General features: G+C 43.9%; 1 protein-coding gene across 1 annotated transcript in view; it reads right to left on the reverse strand.

Annotated features, from left to right (window-relative positions):
- Positions 1-3,326: 3,326 nt before the first annotated feature.
- LOC138749949 (calcium-binding protein 8) overlaps positions 3,327-21,077 on the reverse strand; it is a 363,956-nt gene continuing 346,205 nt past the window's right edge. The window contains exon 6 of the mRNA XM_069912045.1: positions 3,327-3,856. Coding sequence (XP_069768146.1) covers positions 3,729-3,856 — 128 coding nt within the window. The 3' untranslated portion in view covers positions 3,327-3,728. The remainder of the gene's footprint in view (positions 3,857-21,077) is intronic.

Consider the following 21,077-nt stretch of genomic DNA (forward strand, 5'->3'; position numbering starts at 1 on the left):
AAATGAGACCGAATTGAATATCCAATGATGGTACATGGAGATGAGATCATGTATTCCTTTGGAGAAAATAACATATAATTTATTCTTTTTGTATTAAAACTTAGAGCCCCTATATGGAACAGATGCGATTAAATTATTAATGTTTTCTTTCTCATACATTGGTGGTGCGGTCCCAATCCATGGCAAATGATTGAATGGCATTGTTATAGATTTCCTTCTCTTTCTCTTCTTTTCTTTGGGGTAGTTGAGAGGGAGGTTGGGGGCTTTTATGGGATAAAACATTATGTATTGGATTGTATTCTGATTGTATGATTCATTATTATTTCTAAATAAAATTTTCAAAAAAATGTAAAAGACATTTAGACATGTACATGGATATGAAAGTTTGGAGGGATATGAGGCAAATGGGACAAGTTTTGTCAGCCTGGATAAGTTGGGCTGAATGGCCAGTTTTGGTGCTGTAAAAACCAGTGACTCAGAGATACTTATTGCTGTCAAAGGGAGGGAATGACTTGTATCTACCCTTCTTTCTTCTTTGGCTTGGCTTCGCGGACGAAGATTTATGGAGGGTTATGTCCACGTCTGCTGCAGGCTCGTTGGTGACTGACAAGTCCGATGCGGGACAGGCAGGCACGGTTGCAGCGGTTGCAAGGGAAAATTGGTTGGTTAGGGTTGGGTGTTGGGTTTTCCCTCCTTTGTCTATCCTTACTTAGTCACTAGATGGAGCACTTCACCAAGGTTTACATCACCAAAGTCTTCCTTCAGGAAGACTAATGACAATCACCGAAGGGCCTGGCAGAGGATCTGTATCTTACGGCTGACTCCAGAGCTTTCTGGGGTTGCTTTGACCTTCAAAAACCTAGCATAAAATTGAGCTCATGGTGAAAGCTGGCTTTTAATAATCAATTGATATCCAAAGACGGCACACGGCACTTCATAATCAATTGATCACAATCAGGACAGACTTGGTCTGGTTTGTTTATCAACATTGTGAGTTATATAATGACAAAATCCTCCAAGTATTATATTTTTGCAACATTTTTAAAAAATAACTTATAGGCCACATTTTTGAGAAATGTTACAATCAGCAGATTTGCTGCTCCAAGATTTACGAATTTTAAATTAACAAAATGAGATGTTCCTGATAGAAATTCAACAGACCTGGTGCTTAACTAAGGGAAAAAACTAGACTTTTTCCAACAGTGCTTCTCACTTTAGGCACAGTCACCTGAACCCTTAGTGCCTTTGAGACAGAAAGAAGGCAACGGGAGGAGGATTATTGGAAGATATTGGGGTTGGAGAAAGGTAAGAACATGAAATAGTAGACTTGATTGGATAAGTAATTCTAGAACTGTTGAAGAATGGAGAGTTTTGTGACACGAAGAATAATCTGCTGGACAACTGCGGATGGACAAACTAAAACCAGTGCACTTCACTCTGGTGAATGAAAAAGCAATGGGATGAGTGATTGCTGACAGCAGGGGGACTGGTGAAGATCAGGGATCTATCGACTAGTGAAAAATATAACACCGATGAAGTGCAAAAGGCTGTGAAATAGTGAAGAATGAAGGACATTGGAGGTGGTAAAATATTGTTTCTCTTGCCGTTGGTGTTGGTGGGAGAATCAGACATTCACCTGTCCAACAGAATCCCGAAACTGCCTTGGATGTTTTTAGGAGCCCATTGACCGATTCAGATTAACAGGGTCAACCCTGGATGCTACCAACCGGCACAATGCTGACTTATGTAAATTGAGTCCAAACAGGAATAGGTGTGATTGGTACGTGAGAACAGCAGTCAATGCCCAATCAATATATTGGCCATCTCAGTGGATGCACAAACCTTGTTTCTTCAAACACGAAAAGCCTCACACTCAGATGATCTCTGTCAATCAATTTAATGGTTTTGTAAGAAGTTATGTGGAACTATGTGGTATAAATAAAAATAATAAATTGGGACTGATGACAACAATTGTAAGTTTATTATTGAGTGCCTTCTGTTGATGGAGTAGTTGGCCATGTCATCTTTTCTCTGTGCAGGATTGGTTGAAAGGCGGGGAGATTGAAGCCAAGAATCTTGACCATGTGGCCAGTGCTGAGGTATTTATTTAGTCCCCACGGAGTCTTTGATCGGGATAGTGGGCCTGTTTCCTTCCTATGGTCATTGACTACAGAATCCCAGAATGGACAGCATAATTTTCAATGCTTTTGCTGTGCTATTCACTCCCAGTCCAAGGCTCAACAGAAATGAGCTGGAGACTGACCACCATGAGGTTTAATTTTCATTGGCTGGATAATATTGGAGAGAAAGTCTTCATTAGCACTTCATGGTTACACTGACAGTTTTCCCTAACCTTGGAGCAAATTCCCAGGATTATGATGGATCTCATTTTACTTGCGTTGCTATTCCCATGAATAGCAACACCCCCAATAATTATGTGCACCAATCAATGAGGACGCCGGTGAATGAGCCTCATAGGCAATGCACCTCCCAATGAATGTGCATTCCTCTGTGTTGACTAATGAATAGACACTTTTCTGAAGATACCAATTGTTCCAGCAACAGGGTCAAGAAGTGAGTCAGTCAGTGATTGAGTATGACAACTGATGATTGGTGATAGGGCGGCATGGTTATTGTAGCAGTTAGCACAGCATTGTTACAGCGACCGGGACTGTCTGTGAGGAGTCTGTTCATTCTCCCCATGTCTGCGTGCACTTCTTCTGGGGGCTCCGGTTTCCTCCCACCCTCCAAGACATTCCGGGGGCGGTAGGTGTAATTGGCCAGCACAGGCTCGAGGGCCAGAAAGGCCTGTTACTCTACTGTATGTATGTCTAAATTTAAATTTAGCATTAAAAAAAAACTGGAAATCATTTTTTTTTCTCAATTAACTTGAATGAGGGGCAACGTTTTCCCTGCAACATGTTGCCGATGACATCACTGCTACTAGCAGAAGCCCAATGAAATTAGATCAGGTAATGCTGATTTTGCAGGCTAAACATTGCTACTGTGACAGGCTGTAACAATGTACGCTCTCCTTTCTGAATCAGAAACAACAAATTCCACTGGGTTCACCAAATGCACCAGAGAAGGGCAAGGTTTGTCTGCCTTATCAACTGGTAGCAGTCCAAGTCATGAGACAAGTGGTGTGACGTTACTTCAAGCATTACTCTATGGTTCCCACAATCAGAGTAGACCCCACAGCACCAGAAACTTGAGTTGTATCTATTGCTTCTCCTGGATGTTTACTACCACAAAATGTGCAACAGATTCACTCCCAATCCAAGGCTCAACAGAAATGAGCTGGAGACTGACCACCATGAGGTTTAATTTTCATTGGTTGGATAATATTGGAGAGAAAGTCTGCATTAGCACTGACAGTTTTCCCTAACCTTGGAACAAATTCCCAGGATTATGATGGATCTCATTTCATTTGCGTTGCTATTCCCATGTATTGCTATAATTCAGAACTTCTGCATCTTATTGCATTATCAAAAGCAGTCTTTAATAATTCAGCCCTTTCATAAAAAAAAGATTCTTGTCTGTGGGTTCTCATGTTTGTGAAGTTAAAATGAATCAATTCCGTTTGGGCTCCATGTTCCCAGTATCAACATGTTCTACTCCTCTATACATCTTGCTGTGTTTCTAATCCAGGAGTCGGTTGGAGATAGATTACCCACTGACGGAATCGTGCACTGCCAGCGCACGCCAGCAGGTGGCGAATTAGGACGCTACTCCATACCATTCCTGAGTATCTGATTTGCGGCAATCAACATGACACTTATGATGAAGGCCACTCCAAACGCACAGATCAGGCTCTTCCTCACGCATGTCTGTCTGTTCTTCTTTTGGGAATGCACTGGCGGGAGGAAAGAAGAAAACCGTGAGGGCCAGACAATAATATCAAAAGGCAAATACAAACAAGAAAACAATGGAAATACTCAATATTTGGGGAGCCAGGACTTGGGTTAGCATTGGTTGGGATAGCATGGCTGAAACTAATTTATCACAGATGACTCGTCTGAAGGAGATGCAAATAAAAACTGAGGAGGGGAGAGAACAGAATAAAAGGGAAAAGACCCTGCTGTATCCCGAATACGATATGCAGTAAAAGCCCCGTTAACCCCTCATGCTTGGAATTTTCCCAATACCAGAGTGGAAGATTTTGTTATAAAATGGCAGGAGTTGTGGAATAAAAGTTAGACCATAGACTATAAAACCATAAGGTTCAGGCGAATCTGCTAAAGGGAGCAGAGTGGTCAGGGCTGTGGCTGTGGGAGTGGAGGAACAAACACTGGGGAGCCAGATGTCAAAGGGTCATGATTTGCAAACAGATAGCGAACTACTGAAGTTGTATTGTCTTGGTATATCTTTATGCCACTGCAACAAAAACTGGCAATTGTCTTCAGTCCATTATGGGTATAGAGGAGTCACGAGTTCAACTTTGGCTTTGTGCAACTACAGCAAATCATCTGATAAGCATACTGCCTGCTCGTGAGCAACAGAGCCAAAAGTCCTTGGCCTTCACCCATCCTACACACAAGCCCCTTTGCCACTGGCACCTTGTCCCAGGGATTAACTGTCAGCAGGTTGGCGGCAAATGACATCATTTCACACCGGGAATTAACCACCTCCACCCCTACTCATATCCCTGGCATTTGCTGATGCCAATGGGCTGATAAACCCAGTGGAAAAGGGACACCAGAAAGTCACCCGTTTCCATTTGAAGGTAGAACACTCCAATCCCCGGGGAGGAGTTGCGTCCAGCGGAAAAGCAATTACTGTCCTAGTTAAGGGTGCCCAGTGGAAACACCACAAACGGCTTTCTCTCCTGGGACATTGCACAGCCAATTAATCCTGGGATGCTAGTGGAAAAAGGGGCGTCAGATGAGGCAGTATATTATCTACTTGCTTAAATGCATGGATTTTTAAAAAACGTTCCGGAGTTGAACGTTAATGGGGTGTAATTGGGCAACACGGATTTGTGGGCCGTGTTACCACACTGTATGTCTAAATTTAAAAATTGAATATCAACAACCAAATATGATGACAAAGTGAACTAAGCCTTGTTTTATTTCGACAAGTTTCAATTTAAATTCTATTTAAGTAAAAGATCTTGGGGCTGAATATCAAAGCAATACTCAACCTTTAGATTTGTTGCATGCAGAGTGCTAATTCATCCGAAACTAGACATAGAAATTGTTTAATTTCAAAGAGATAACACCAGTAAAATATATCACTGTTCCATTTTATCTCAGGAGGAGAGACATCATAAGGACTATTTTTCTCTTCAAACTTAATTTGTGAAATCTCTTATGAACACGTAAACAAAAGCTGTGTTCCTTAACTCAAGTCAATGTCATAAATGGAGGAGATGTTATTGTTGTTTGAAATTTTGGTCATAAAAAGCTTCTGTTTTCTTATTAACTAATGAAGTGACGTAGAAAAAAAGCTATACTTCAAATCCTGCTGTTGTTCCAGAATTGATTGCAAAATGGCTTTGAAAGTTCCACAGGATTCAGGATGACTTGCTTCCACTTGAAATCTGCAAGTTCTGACGTGGCCAATAAGACCACTGTGTGAACGACAGACTCTTTCACAGAGGCGGGAGGTTGGGGGTCGACGGGTTGGGTGGGTGGTCTTCTCCTTCTATCACACGTAAAGGGTCTTTCTGGGCTTCCAGCACTTCTCCTCAAGGTTCTCAATATTCTGAATGCTCCTCCTCAACTTTGAGGTGTCATGAGGTAGAACTCCAAGGAGTTAATGGGGATGTTCACTTCTAATAGGAGGCTTTGAGAACATTGTAGAATCTTTTCCTCTGATTGCCTACAACTTCTTCCCATGACAAGATGTTGGAATAAACTGTTTCTGTCAGGATTGTGGTGTGGCCTTGCCAACAGAGCGAACTAGGCTTAAAATTTGGTCTGGAAGAAGATTAAAGATTCAAGATTCCTTTTTTGTCATGTAATAGAACAGAACATGTAATATTACACAAAATTGCTTTCTGCTTGCCATAAAGCAAACAATGAATCACCTGGTTCCCTTACAGCAAGAGATTCCTTCAGAAGCACTGAGTGCCCATGGATTTCCTCCAGTGCTCCAGTTCAATTCACCAGCAAGCCAAGCTTCAGATCCAAACCTCCAATAGGATGAGGTAGCCCTCAGCTCCCAAGGCCCTTCAGGAATCCTTCTTGCTGACAGCACTCTCTTGAATCCCCAATCCAATACCTAGTTTTCATGAGAGATACTCCAGCACCCCACAGCCCATGTGGGTCCCCCGACCGCAAGTCGCCTGCAGCCTTTGTGGATCACTGAGCCCCTCGCTGGCATGCTGCTGTGGTCACCATCTGTTATATGTGGATTGTGGAGGAAAACGTGGCCTGCCTTCCCTGTCTGAAATTTATTTGGAAGTCACATCACCTTTCAATCAAGGTTGAACTCCGGTCACCCATTAGTTCACATCTTGCCATTGGCTAATTTAAATCACCTAGTCATTATTGGTTAAATGCCCAGATCAGAATGGTATAAAACATCACTGCATAGCACATTTCTTTCTCTCTGCCTCGTTGTCCAAGCCTCAGACATTGCTCCAGCTAGGTTGCTACTGTGGACATCACTGGAAGTGTCATGGGTAAGATGTGCACTACACCGAAGCTGAGCCATAGAACTGCGAAAGATCAGTACTTGCAGCGGGCCACACCCACATTGGTACATGGAGCTAGGTGTGCGTGTAAAAGTTCCTCTCTGTAGAGTGTGTACTCAATTGTGTGAGCATGTAGAGTATAGGGGGCCATTGGTATTGGAGTCCAACCTGTGCCCAATATGAATGTCTATATCGTTGTTTAAGTAATGTAGTAATCGAGTACCATTTGACGTTCTTCCCTGTTTGTCTCCTGCGTGTTACGTGTGATTGTGTGTCCAGACTCGTCTCTCTGTAAGCCCACCGAACCTGATACCCTTCCAAACACAACACCGTCCTGTAGAGTTATCGCCTCTGTTTCTCCTTCTCCTTCCTGCTTCTGGTGCGCTGCACCAGTCCCCTGCTCCCTGGAGTCTGCAACCCCTCATGGCCACTGCCGAACACAGGAGCATCGAACACCTCTTAGGCCCAGACCTGTGTGACTGCAGGATTTTACTTACAGACACCATCGGCTCCTTTAACATCCAGTTTAAACCCTGTGCAGAGCTGTCGGCGCAGTGTCCCTGCTCTCCCGGGTCCGCACCAGCGGCAGTGAGACCATTGTAGCAGCTTCACCAAGTTTTCCTCCTTACATTTATTTTGCTGGAAGTGATTGACGACGGTACTTTTCCAGTGTCTTGAGATGCCACAGCAAATTAGTCTAGCTCGCAGCTTCATATAGGAAGGCAGGGATCACTGCAGCATTATAAACCATGGTTTTCATGGCAGATCCAGGACCTTGATCTTCAAGCACCCTTTTCAATCAGCAGTGGTGAACATCATCACTGATGGCTGCTTCGTGGAGAGGTCATTCCCAAAAACTCTTTTGCTCAGTCCGCTCTGAAAATCTACACTGCCTGAGAGCAGTGCAATGCCATGGGGATGGATTGGAGGAGCCCCTTCCACTCACTGACGTTGGGTTTAAGGCTCTTTCTTTTGTACGAGCCAGTGACAGAGTTGACAATGGCTTGGAGCTGACCTCAACACATCTGCACACTGCGGCTCGATTTGTGAGTGTATTTGGCACAGACTAACCCTGAATAAATGAGTAGGAGGAGGTTCACCAGGTTGATTCCAGAGATGAGGGGAGTAACATAAGAGGAGAGATTGAGGCATCTGTCACTGTAGTCACTGGAATTTAAAAGAATGAGAGGGGACCTTATAAAAACATGTAAAATATGAAAGGCATAGATAAGGTTCAGTAGGTTGATTCTATTGTCAGAAGAGTCCAAAACTCAGGGGCATAGCCTCAAGATTCAGGGTAGTAGATTTAGTACAGAGATGAGGAGGAGAGGAGAGGTCTGACATGGCGGCGATGCCGGAACCCCGCTGTAACAGCAGCGCTGCCGCTGGTGAGGTCCCTCATAGAGCAAGAGAGTGGAGATACAGCACGCCCGTGGGGTCCAACTGCCCAATCAATTGTGTCAGCTCTGCGCGGGCTTTGAATGGTCCATCGAGGGAGCCGACGGTTATTTTAATTGAAATCCCATGACCATGGGTCTGCGCCCAAGATGGCAGCACCTATTAATCGGCAGCAGCCACGAGGTGTTTCAGTCTCTGGGAAAACGGGGGACAGGAGCAGAGCACCAGAGGACAGGAAGACCACCCCTCCCCACCCCCACCCCCCCTGCCGGCTGAGAGGGAGAAGCAGAGGAGACAATCCATGGGATGGTGACCACGGTGGCGGACCAGTCAGGGGGCTCTGCGGCTGAGGGACCAGTCCATGCGGCGGGCTTCTGGCGACTTGAGGTGAGAAACCTGCGGAAGCTGTGGGCTGTTGGAGACTGGCTCGAACTGGCTGGAGGGGTGCCAGGTATCAGAACCGGGATGCGAAGAGGTCCCGAGGGTACTGAAAGGTTCCTGACCGTGTTGGAGGTTCGGATCTGGATCTCGGATGCTAATGGTTTGGACTGGACTCTGTGTGGCTGTGGAGGCTGCGGATGTGCTGGATGCCAATCTATGGACACTTAGTGACTCTGGGTGGACTCTCTTTTGCCTCTCTCTTTCGGATTGTAAGTCTGACTGTAAGAGGCACTTAGGCAATTCCTGCCAGTGGTGAATCTGTCTACCTTGCAGCAGGCAAATTGAAATTTGGGGCACAAATCAGTGGTGACCTTTGGTTTAAGTTTAATAGAGTTGAAAGGTATATTACTGTGGCAAAGCTCCAATAATGGCGCGTGACTAACAACATATTTTCATCATTATCGAATGTTACTCCTATTACATTTCTAGTTCAAATTTTGGATGTTATATTGTAGTATTAGAACTTTTCCAATGAGCCCAGTAATTTAAAATTCCAATGAGTTTAAAAGCATCATGGGAAATAGGACCATGGCATGTTTAACCAGTGTGCAGAAAACAGGGCCTGTTACATTCAAAGGGACCATGAAAAATAGGGGATTGGTGTGGGGAAAGGGATCATGGGAAATGGGGCTGGAGAGGGTAAAAGGATCATGGGGCTGGAGAGGAGAAATGGATCATGGGGCTGGAGAGGGGAAAGGGATCATGGGAAATGGGGCTGGAGAGGGTAAAAGGATCATGGGGCTGGAGAGGAGAAACAGATCATGGGGCTGGAGAGGGGAAAGGGATCATGGGAAATGGGGCTGGAGAGGGTAAAAGGATCATGGGGCTGGAGAGGAGAAACGGATCATGGGGCTGGAGAGGGGAAAGGGATCATGGGAAATGGGGCTGGAGAGGGTAAAAGGATCATGGGGCTTCAGAGGGGAAGGGATCATGGGAAATGGGGTTGGAAATGGTAAAAGGATCATGGGGCTGGAGAGGGTAAAGGGTTCATGGGAAATGGGGCTGGAGAGGGTAAAAGGATCATGGGAAATGGGCCTGGTGAGGGTGAAAGAATCATGGGGCTGGAGAGGGGAAAGGGATCATGGAAAATGTGGCTGGATAAGGTAAAAGGATCATGGGAAATGGGGCTGGAGAGGGTGAAAGAATCATGGGGTTGGAGAGGGTAAAGGGATCATGGGGCTGGAGAGAGGAAAGGGATCATGGGAAATGAAGCCCGAGATTAAAGGATCATGGGAAATAGGGCTGGAGAGGGTAAACGGATCATGGAAAATGGGGATGGAGAGGGTAAAAGGATCATGGAAAATGGGGCTGGAGAGGGTGAAAGAATCATGGGGCTGGAGAGGGTAAAGGGATTATGGGAAATGGGGCTGGAGAGGGTAAAAGGATCATGGGGCTGGAGAGGGGAAAGGGATCATGGGAAATGGGGCTGGAAAGGGTAAAAGGATAATGGGGCTGGAGAGGGAAAAGCAGGGGTCTCAAGCTTGCAGCCCGCGGGCCAACTGCGGCCCTCGGGACGATAGTTTGTGGCCCCGCCTTAATATGAAAGTTTAAGGTTAGTGCGGCCTGCGAGTTTGATATGATTGGCACTTTTCAGTGTTGTGTGCGGAGCTGAACGAACCTACCAATCACGGTGGGGTATATTGCTCTTGGGGGCGGGACATCAGCTGGGCTTATTGCGAATATAAGCATATTTGTATGAATTTTCTATTTGTCATTATATGCACGCGGCACATGCGCAATTTCCGCGGCTGCTCCCGCTTCACGCGCTTCGGCGCGTGAACTTCAATAAGTCCAAGTACAGGTCCAGACTTACAGACGAGCAGCTTCAAGCCCTACTGAGGGTCTCAACTGCCTCCTCCCTTAAGCCAAATGTGGCTCGGCTATGCGAGAGGAAGCGCTGCCAGATCTCTAGGAGTAAGAAGTAGGCAGAAGAAGACATGTTCATAACAGTTTATGTTCAATGTTCCATTCATGTTCAGAAAGTTAAAGGTTAAAGAACTGTTAATACAGACATTTGAATCTGAATAATAATAATTACATTTCTCCAGTCAGCAACTATATGTGGTTTCTTCAGTCTTCTATATCTGCTGTATTATTATTATTTTCATTATTATTATTTTCATTTTATTTATTTATTACTGATTGATTTTATTTTTTTTATGAATTGTTAATTTTTTTATTTTTTCATCTTATTTTGTGTTAAAAAATAAAAATAAAGACATTTGATAACATTGGAATGTTTTGTAAGTGTTTTTCTTGTGGAAAACTTGATGCGGCCCAGCCTCACCCAGGTAAATTGAATTTGAGACCCCTGGGGTAAAGGGATCATGGAAAATGGGGCTGGAAAGGGTAAAAGGATCATGGGGCTGGAGAGGGTAAAAGGATCATGGGAAATGAAGCCCGAGATTAAAGGATCATGGGAAATAGGGCTGGAGAGGGTAAATGGATCATGGAAAATGGGGCTGGAGAGGGTAAAAGGTTCATGGGAAATGAAGCCTGAGATTAAAGGATCATGGAAAATAGGGCTGGAGAGCGTAAAAGGTTCATGGGAAATGAAGCCTGAGATTAAAGGATCATGGAAAATCGGGCTGGAGAGGGTAAAAGGATCATGGAGTCCGAGATTAAAGAAAGCATTGGAAATGGGGCTGGAGGGGGTAAAGAGATCATGGGAAATGGAGCTGGAGAGGGTAAAGGGATCATGGGAAATGGAGCTGGAGAGGGTAAAGGCATCATGGGAAGGGGCTGGAGAGGGTAATAGGATCATGGGAAACAAGCGGGAGAGGGTAAAGGGAGATGTCGATTCATCAGGATCTCCGAACAATCAGTTAGAGGATCATCTGGGCTTTGCTTCTGACATGAAAAAGAAATTGTTTGCTGAATTAACAGCACTGACCCTGTTAACAGTAGTCAGTTCAGTTGTCATCACGGAACACCAAGCAGTTTAATTAGTGCCGTTTGCAAAGGGGTTTGTACTAACATCAGTGGACCCTGACACAAATTATTGAGCCATCCATCTAGTTTATCTGCAGTGCATGGCCAAACCATGTTAGCGATCACTCCCAGAAATGCTCAGAGGTTAGACATTAGCAAGAACAGACCAGTGAACGCTTTGATGTTATTTTATTACATGCAATTCAAGAATCAGATTGCTGCGTCCATATCCTTTTGCCTCTCTCATCTATTCCTTTGATCATATTTAACATATTTTCTAGCTCCCGGGTGGTATTTTCAGATTCTGTAATACCAATTAATAGCAATTATTTTCTTTACATGTACTCTTCAAGGTATTAGAACATAAATATATAAGAAATAAGTGCAATAGAACCCCATCAGACCCGTCAAGCCTGCTCTGCTATTTAATGAGAATGATCTGATTATCGGCTCATCTCCACCTTCCCTCTGTCAGATTCCTTTAATTTCAGCCACATCCGTTCACTCTGCTCCCTATTTCACTTCTCGAATCACCAGAGATCCACACTGGAATCATAACAACAAAACACCACTGAGAGACTGGCCATATTCCTTCTGGTCCTTGGCCGGCAAAGACAGCGCCAGTGTGCATACAAAATTATTTGGTGTAAGTGATCACAAGCTGGGATTTCACAACTTTTGACCTCACAGCAGATTTCCACAGCAGCGAAAGCAAAAAGATGACACGTGCCTTTAGAAACACTGCACCATTTACTCCAATTAAAAAAATTAAATCAAACCAGACATTAAACTTAAGTAAAACATAAAAGTCTGCATATGCTGTGAGTGAAGTAAAAAACACAATGCTGGAGAAACTGAGCAGGTCAAACAGTGTACTTTATATAGCAAAGATAAAGATACATCTAAATACACTGTTTGACCTGCTCAGTTTCTCCAGACAATAAACTCATTGATTCACAAGTAGTTTTATTAATATATGACCAGCAGTGTTCCTGAATTAGTCACAGATTCATTCAGTTTTACAGCACAGAAGCAAGATCTTCAGCCCAATTTGTCCCCACTGACTAAGCTATTTACCCAAGCTAGTCCCATTTGCCTGCATTTGGCCACACATCCTTCGAGGTATCACAGGTCCTTCCAGGCGGAGTCCTAGGAGGATGGAGAGTGGCCAACGTTGTTCCTTAGTTCAAGAAGGTAAATTGGGATAATTCAGGAAATGATAGCCAGATGAGCCAGTGGTAGGGAAGCCATTGGGAAGAAAAATTAGAGAAAGGCTCTACGTACATTTGGAAAGCTGCAGCCTGATTGGGGACAGTCAGTATGGCTTTGAGTGGGGCACATCATGTCTTACAAGCTTGACTGAGTGTTTTGAGGAGGTGAAGTATACGGACAGGGTAGTGGATGTTGTCTTCATGGACAGCATTTGACATGGTTGGCTGATCCAGAAGATAAGGGTTCCTGTGTTCCTTGCTGAATTAATAGTTTGGATTCAGAATTGGCTGGTCCATGGAAGACAGAGGGTGGTGGAGGAAGAGTATTATTCTGACTGAAGGTGTGTGACTAGTCGCATTTTCCTAGTTTGTTGCTGTGATCCCTGTTGTGGTTGATGTAAATAAATGACTAGGATGAAAATATACATAGGAAGGTTAGTAAATCTGTAGATGACAAAGATTGATGGAATTCTGGACCATGCAAAGGGCAACTGAAGAATACAACAGGATACAGATGTGGGGAGAGAAATGGGCAGATTGTCTAAGGTGTTGCCCTTTGAAAAGTTGAAGATAAGAGGAGGGTATACAGTTAACATCAGGATGCTGAACAACTTTGATGTACAGCAGGATCTGAAGTCTGTAGCTCACTGAGAGGGTCCAGACAAGTAGATAGGGTGGTAAAGAAAATGAATGGCATGCTTGCCTTCATCACTTGGGACATAGATGTAAGAGTAAGAAAATCATGTTTGCAATTCTGGCCATCCAATTGCAGGAAGGACATGGAATCTTTGGAAGGTGTATAGATGAAACTTATTTGCTGGATTAGGGGGCATGAACTTTATGGAGAGATTGGACACACTTGGATTGTATTCTCAATGGTCAGAGGCCAAGATAGACCTGATAAAACTTCATGAGATTATTATGAACCATAGATAGGTCTGACAGTTTCTCCCAACCCCCAACCCGGGTAAAAATTTCTAATGCTGGATTACATTTAAGGTGAGAGAGGGAGAGTTTAAAGGAGATGTTTTATCTACAAAGGTGCCCAGAATATGCTGCCAGGGATAATGTTGAAAGCAGATACAATATTAGCATTTAAGAGGCTTTTAGATCGACACTTAAATATACAGTGTATGGAGGGGTATGGTTTATGTGCAAGTGGAAGAGAGTTTGATTTGACGTTGTTGAAGTCAGCCCACGCCATAAGAAAACAAACAGCAGAACTAGGCTCTTTATTTCACCTTGGTAACTCTAGTGGGAGTGAGGGGGTTCAAGAACGTTCAGTAAGTCCTTCACTACACTGAGCCCAACACACAAAGCATCGGAGTGTTCTTTTGGGCATGAGACGCTACAAGTTTCACACATCTGGTGATTTTGTGTTTATACTAACATGTCCTCCTGTGGTGTCTGCAAACAAAAGTGTTTCCTTCACTCAAGGATTATTTACAATCTTGTGGTGTCAGTTACCATCCTACTACAACACAGAGAGAGTCATATAGGAAAAGCAATTATATTTCCACCATCTTACAGGAGACTACTGCATTTTCAATGCATTAAACCTTTAAGCATATTCCTATTACAATATAACAATTACAGTATGGAAACAGGCCATCTCGGCCCCTCTAGTCTGCACCAATTTAAGTAAACTCCACTAGTCCCACCTACCTGCTCCCTCTCCATACCCTACCAGTCCCCTCACATCCATGCACTCATCCAACCTACTCTTAAATGACAAAATTGACCCTGCTGCAACCACCTCTTCCAGAAGGTCATTCCACTCAGCCACCACTCTCTGAGTGAAGAAACTACCACTTATGTTACTCTAAAGTTCTGCCCCCTTAACCCTTAATTTATGGCTCCTCATTCCAATCTCTCTTACCCTCAAGGGAAAGAGCCTATTCACATCTACAAATTTATTCATTTCACAACAAGGTATTTGGCAGAGCTGTGCTGTGCTATTATCTGCTGTATATTCAATACCCTTTCAATCCTTATCTCTGTCTAAATGTGTTAAATACACCACAATTGTACCTGCTTCCATCACTGCCTCTGGCAGCTCCCGGTCCCTTCCGTATATCCACCACTGTCTGTGAGAGAAAAAACTGCCCCTGATCCCTTTTAAATCTTTCCCCTGTCATCTTAAATCTGTGCCCTCTAGTTATTGACACCCAAACCCTGGGAAAAATACTGATTATTTACCTTAGCTGCATTCCTTATGATTTAATAAATCTCAATGAGATCCCCTCTCAGCTTCCTATGGCTCAGGGAGAATTGTCTGATCCAGCCACATAATTAAAGCCAGTCCCAGCAAAATTTCCGAAATCATGTTGCTGAAGAAACAGGCCTGCAATCCAACTGCTAAAAAATCACATCATCTAGGGGCTGGGTTAAATAAGCCAGAGTTGTGACCAATGACAAATGAATAAGGGATTCATAACTTGTGATATTTCAATATTTTAATGATTGGCCATCATCAAGGCACTGAAACAATGCAAGAAAAGAGTAAAATTTTCTGGGGCAGCGCAGTTAACCTAGTGGTTAGCACAACACAATTTCAACGCCAGCCACCCAGGTTCGAATCTAGCCCTGTCTCTTAGGATTTTGTACAAGCAGGTACAATTGTGGTGTATTTAACACATTTAGACAGAGATAAGGATTGAAAGGCTATTGAATATGCAGCAGATAATAGCTGTGTGGGTTTCCTCCAGGTGCTCCGGTTTCTTCCCACCCTTCAAAATGTTCGGGGCTTGTCGGTTAATTGGGGTATTTGGGCAGGACGGGCTTGGGGGCCGGAAAGGCCTGTTATCGTGCTGTATGTCTAAATTTAAATTTAATTTACAGGATAGCTTCCTTATATTATTTACACATACTGTGTCTTTGAGTTGACAGAATGAATGTTTGTGACCCTGTTCTGTTGTTGACTAGCAGACCCCTCATTTGACTCTTCTTTCTTAAGCACATACTCTACATATTCCCTGAAGATACCACAGTAGTGGGTTGTATAAAAAGGGGAGATGAGTCAGAACACAGGAGGGAGATCGAAAACGTGTGCTCCAACAACATCCTCGTACTTAATGTTACTGTAAACAGTGGCTGCCATTGGCTGCTTTGTACCTGCTGCAATCGCACTGTAGTCACTGTACTCACAACAGCACATCACGCATGCACGGGCTCCATGAGGGCGCTTTGGTTGAATTGAGTACTAGCAGGGAGCAGACGCCATGCTACGGGCTCTCTCTCCCCCTTTCTCTTTGATTGTGTAAAGTTGTTTGGTTCACCTCCTCTGCCAACTTGTCTAAGTGATTCAGCACACAGTAACGAATGAACATGGTGTCAGAAGTGGGACTGAGAGCATCCCAAGCCAGGGGCCTTCCAGTCGATCGCAGCGAGTAACCAGAACCACATTTGCATCAGTCACCCTAGCAGCGAATGGATTTAGTCGGCGTTTGAAGGAAATGTAGCGGAGAACTGGTGTATTTTTGAGCAAGAGTACCACATATTTATTGTGGCAGCGCACAGCAACAAGCCTGCCCGTACCAGAGCGTACATTTTGCTAAACTTGGCGGGGCTGGAAGCCACTGCAAGAGAGAGGTTGTTTGTGTACGCAGATGAAATGCGCAAAGGGGAACTCGTCACCAGCTCAGCTGAGTCGAGGGAGAACCCCGAATGTTTAAAATGAAGATTCAGGGAAATGTGCAATTCACAGACAAACATGATGATGGAAAGACACAGGTTTAATAGTAGAGACCAAAAGCCTGGCAAGTCAATCCACTCATATGTCAGTGATTTGAAAATCAAGGTGAAAACCTATAATTTTGGAATGCTCTTTGAGGAATTAATTAAAGATAGGATGGTTTGTAGTATTTGTGACAGCAGTATGCGGAAAGCACTTCTGTGTGACAGTGAGCTAACGCTAGCAAAGCCCATCTCTACCTGTCTGGGGTACAAAACTACCAAGGAAAGCAGCAAAAATCTGGCCTCTCCACAACACCAGGCCATGAGCATTGACAAAATCCAGACGGGACTGGCGAACAGACAGTGGCTGGAGGCCAGGAGAAAGAGCCATCCAGGCCACCCCACACCCTCATCCAGGGCAAGGTGCGGCAACTTAGGAGGCGATCACATGCCGAGAAGAGAAATGGCCCAGCATTCAGCCAGCAATGTAGAACCTGTAGGAAGTGGAGCCATTTCAATCCAGCAGATCAATCCAGATCAATCCAGCAAATCAATTTACAGACCAGACCCAGAAGGGATGATCAACCAGTTGGAGCCAGAACAGGGGAGAGACAGCCCTGATGATGAGTACTATGTCAATGGGCTGGCCCCACGGATAGCAGGTAACCCAGCAGAAACCCAGATCAGAGGAAACAATGAAATATTTGTATCCATGAAAGTCAACGGCACAGCGGCAGAGATGAAGGTCGACACAGGAACAAGATGCAACGTCATGTCACTAAAGACATTCAACCGGCTAAAAAAAGTGGAACAGGGTAAACCATGTGTCAGGTCAATGAGTCTGGTGGTGTACAGAGGCAGCAAAATCTAAACCAATGGCTACGGTGCTATGTACAGGGATGATTACATTCTTTGTGGCTCACAAGGACATCATGCCTCTGCTCGGCCTGAGCACATGCGTGGACATGTTCAGCAGAGAAGTATGCCAGATAAACCCCTCCGAAGAAGACCTATCGCAGAGAATCTTTTTCCCGAATATGGCGAGCTTTTCACGGATGAGCTGGGGAGGCCGCCGGTGACATACAGGTGAAGCCCGTGGTTCGTCCGGAGCACCACATACCGGTGAGAGAGAAGGTCAAGGCCAAGCTGGACAGAATACAGGTCTTGGGCAAAATCACTCCAGTTTTGGAGCCAACTGAATGGGTGTCACAAGACTCAGGAACTGCTACTACACCCCTCCATCTTCAGGCAAACTCAATAAGGAATTTTATTTCTGCACTTTATTGATTCCCCACCCCCCCCCCCCCCCCTCGGCTTTTCAGTCAGTTCTTTTAGTGTGTTCACTGTGTAGTTTTTTTTTGCACTACCAATAAGTGGTAATTCTGTCTTGCCCGCAGGAAAAATAAATCTCAAGTATGTACCTGACAATAAATCTGACATGGATATTAGAGAACCATAGCACAATGATAAATGATACATTACACTTTGCTCCCCTTCTGTTTTTAAAACAAGGAGAGATACAATTAATATATTAGAATATGCATTTCATGAAAAACCATTACATTGTTTGAAGTGTCCCATCATTTCTTTTGGTGTGTAAAAATGTTTAGTTGTATCAGAATTTCTCAGACCAGGCACAACATTTATTGGACCCTGCGCTGGATTCACTTGAACAAAAGTTCATTCTTGAGTGTTCACCAGATTTATCTCCAATAGTCTATTTACACGAACACCCTGGAATCTGCCACCAATTTCAAACAAATATCTTTTAGTTCTGCAAATCTTTACCTCCCACATGACTAGTTTGGTGGAGCTTGCTTTGTTTGAAACTGTTTTCTTTCAGATTAGTGTCACCGAGACTTTATAAATTAACTGCACAGATTCAACTCTAGAAGCTAAGTTTGGTTGAAGGAGCATCAGTGTGTTCTCAATCTCTTCGTCAGGAGTCCTGCTGTTTATACCCACTTTGCAAAGTTATTCTGCACACAGCAGCAGGGAGACCAACTAACCAATGTTTCATGCTGAGTTTTCAATAACCCTCAAATATTTGCTTCTTAAGAGCGGCCTCAACTTCTCTGACCGACCTCTCAATATTTTCATTTGGGGCAGAATGCTTTGAGAATTTTTTTTTACCATTCTATTTCAGAAAATCTGCTGATTAGGAATTGTTGCCCGGAATAACCTCTTCAAGTAAGCCTGAACGAACTAGGAGAGCTTCAGTGGCTTGGCTTTCCCTGTATTCAGTTGTCTGCACTTGTATGCTTACTGTTCCATTTCACATTTCTTTTCAGCAAGCACTGGGATGGCCTGAGGCCGATAGATGGATTTTCAAAAAATTGGGGAATTGAGTGTTATGGGTAAATGGAGCTAAATCCACAGCCATGATCTTTCCCGTTTCATGACCCAGCACCTGAGCTTTGCTTTGCTCACGTACTCAGCAATGTGGTATAAAAGCGATATTACATTTATACAGGCAGTGAATAGACCTTAATCACTGAGAAAGTTTAGTGCCCCTTTATTGAAAGTTTATATGGCTGCACCATTTCATCAGATGCAAGGATCGACAATGAGATAGACAACAGACTTGCCAAGGCAAATAGCGCCTTTGGAAGACGACACAAAAGAGTCTGGAAAAACAACCAACTGAAAAACCTCACAAAGATAAGCGTATACAGAGCCGTTGTCATACCCACACTCCTGTTCGGCTCCGAATCATGGGTCCTCTACCGGCATCATCTACGGCTCCTAGAACGCTTCCACCAGCGTTGTCTCCGCTCCATCCTCAACATTCATTGGAGCGCTTTCATCCCTAACGTCGAAGTACTCGAGATGGCAGAGGTCGACAGCATCGAGTCCACGCTGCTGAAGATCCAGCTGCGCTGGGTGGGTCACGTCTCCAGAATGGAGGACCATCGCCTTCCCAAGATCGTGCTATATGGCGAGCTCTCCACTGGCCACCGTGACAGAGGTGCACCAAAGAAAAGGTCAAGGACTGCCTAAAGAAATCTCTTGGTGCCTGCCACATTGACCACAGCCAGTGGGCTGATATCGCTCAAACCGTGCATCTTGGCGCCTCACAGTTTGGCGGGCAGCAACCTCCTTTGAAGAAGACCGCAGAGCCCACCTCACTGACAAAAGGCAAAGGAGGAAAAACCCAACACCCAACCCCAACCCACCAATTTTCCCCTGCAACCGCTGCAACCGTGTCTGCCTGTCCCGCATCGGACTTGTCAGCCACAAACGAGCCTGCAGCTGACGTGGACATTTACCCCCTCCTTAAATCTTCGTCCGCGAAGCCAAGCCAAAGAAAAGAAAGAAAAAAGAAAAGAATATTCATTTACAAAAATGCACAATGCTGGAGAAACTCAGCAGGCCTAACTGTGTCCTTTATATAGCAAAGGTAAAATACTTCCATACTGTCTTTGTCACAATCCCACATAGTGCTTCCCTCATTTTTGCGGAGATGGAAAGATGCTGTCCCTCCCACTCATACTCAATGGTTGTCGGATGTGATGGCGTGTCTGCCTCTAAAAAAGAATTAGGTGTTCTACTTCTGCAATGGATCTTGACTGTCTTTTTCTTTGGGCTCCTTTTCTCAATTTACTATCAAAACTTTTAGATTATTCATCTCTGCTTTTTTCTTGTGACCTCCATTGTTATTATTAGTAGCAGTGGACTCCTTAACTTGGCCAACAGCCCTCACAGGGTGGGGTTTGATTCTTAGTTGAGGTTCTTTTCTTTTACTTCCTTCTATTTAATAACATGGGTTCATATGTACCTTGTTCATTATTATTTGTAACTTGATATTAATTTACTTTATTTTTTATCATGTGCACCTATCTTAAAATCAATAAAAAGATTGAAAAAGAAAGGTTAAAAATACATAACTGACGTTTCAGGGTTCATCAAGGTATGGAAAAACGTCAACATTTTTCCGTACCTTGATGAAGGGCTTCAGCCCGAAACGTCGGTTATATATTTTTACCTTTGCTGCGTAAAGGACACGGCTTGACCTGCTGAGTTTCTCCAGCATTGTGTGTGTTTACTTCAACCACGGTGTCTGCAGATTTTCATGTTGTACTCTACTAATTTATAAATCTATTAGTATGACAGTTGTGGAAGACTTACGTAATGTGGGTCTTTAATTTAAAATTTTTATCGAGTGATGAGACATTTCCCTACCCAGAGCACATGAAATCCTTTATCCCATGATAATGGCATATTTCAAGGAGACACTCAATGGAAAATATATGAACTTTGGGAGAGGTAAAGTTCTCCATTTCAAATCAGAGATGAATAAGAACTTGCTAGTGTGAACCAAAGCAGGGGGCGGGGGGGGGGGGATCTCAGCTAGGTTATGCAAATTGATCGAAGACAAACTGGCTTGAGTGCATTGTAGAAGAGCAGACTGACAGCTACTGTCTAGTTACGCACATGATGAGTAGTTGATTGGGGAAGCTCCCAGCAGGTAGATGTCACATTTAGATTTCACTCCAGCAAGAATCAACATGCCTGAACACAAAATGATGTATAATGAATGATATGAAGACTGACAATATCCAAAGAGGAAATCATTTTCGGGAAATTCTACCTTTTGCTTTCCTTTTTTTCAGATTTCAGATTTTTTTTAACAGATTTCAGATTTAGTGTCATATATGACATCACATACAACCCTGAGATTCCTTTTTCCTGCGGGCACAGCTGAATTACCACTAATTAGTAGTGCAAAATATAAACTGCACACAGCATAAACATGTAAACCAACAAAGAACTGTAAACAG

Source organism: Narcine bancroftii, chromosome 14 (assembly GCF_036971445.1).
Source record: "Narcine bancroftii isolate sNarBan1 chromosome 14, sNarBan1.hap1, whole genome shotgun sequence".
Taxonomy (NCBI): Eukaryota; Metazoa; Chordata; class Chondrichthyes; order Torpediniformes; family Narcinidae; genus Narcine; species Narcine bancroftii.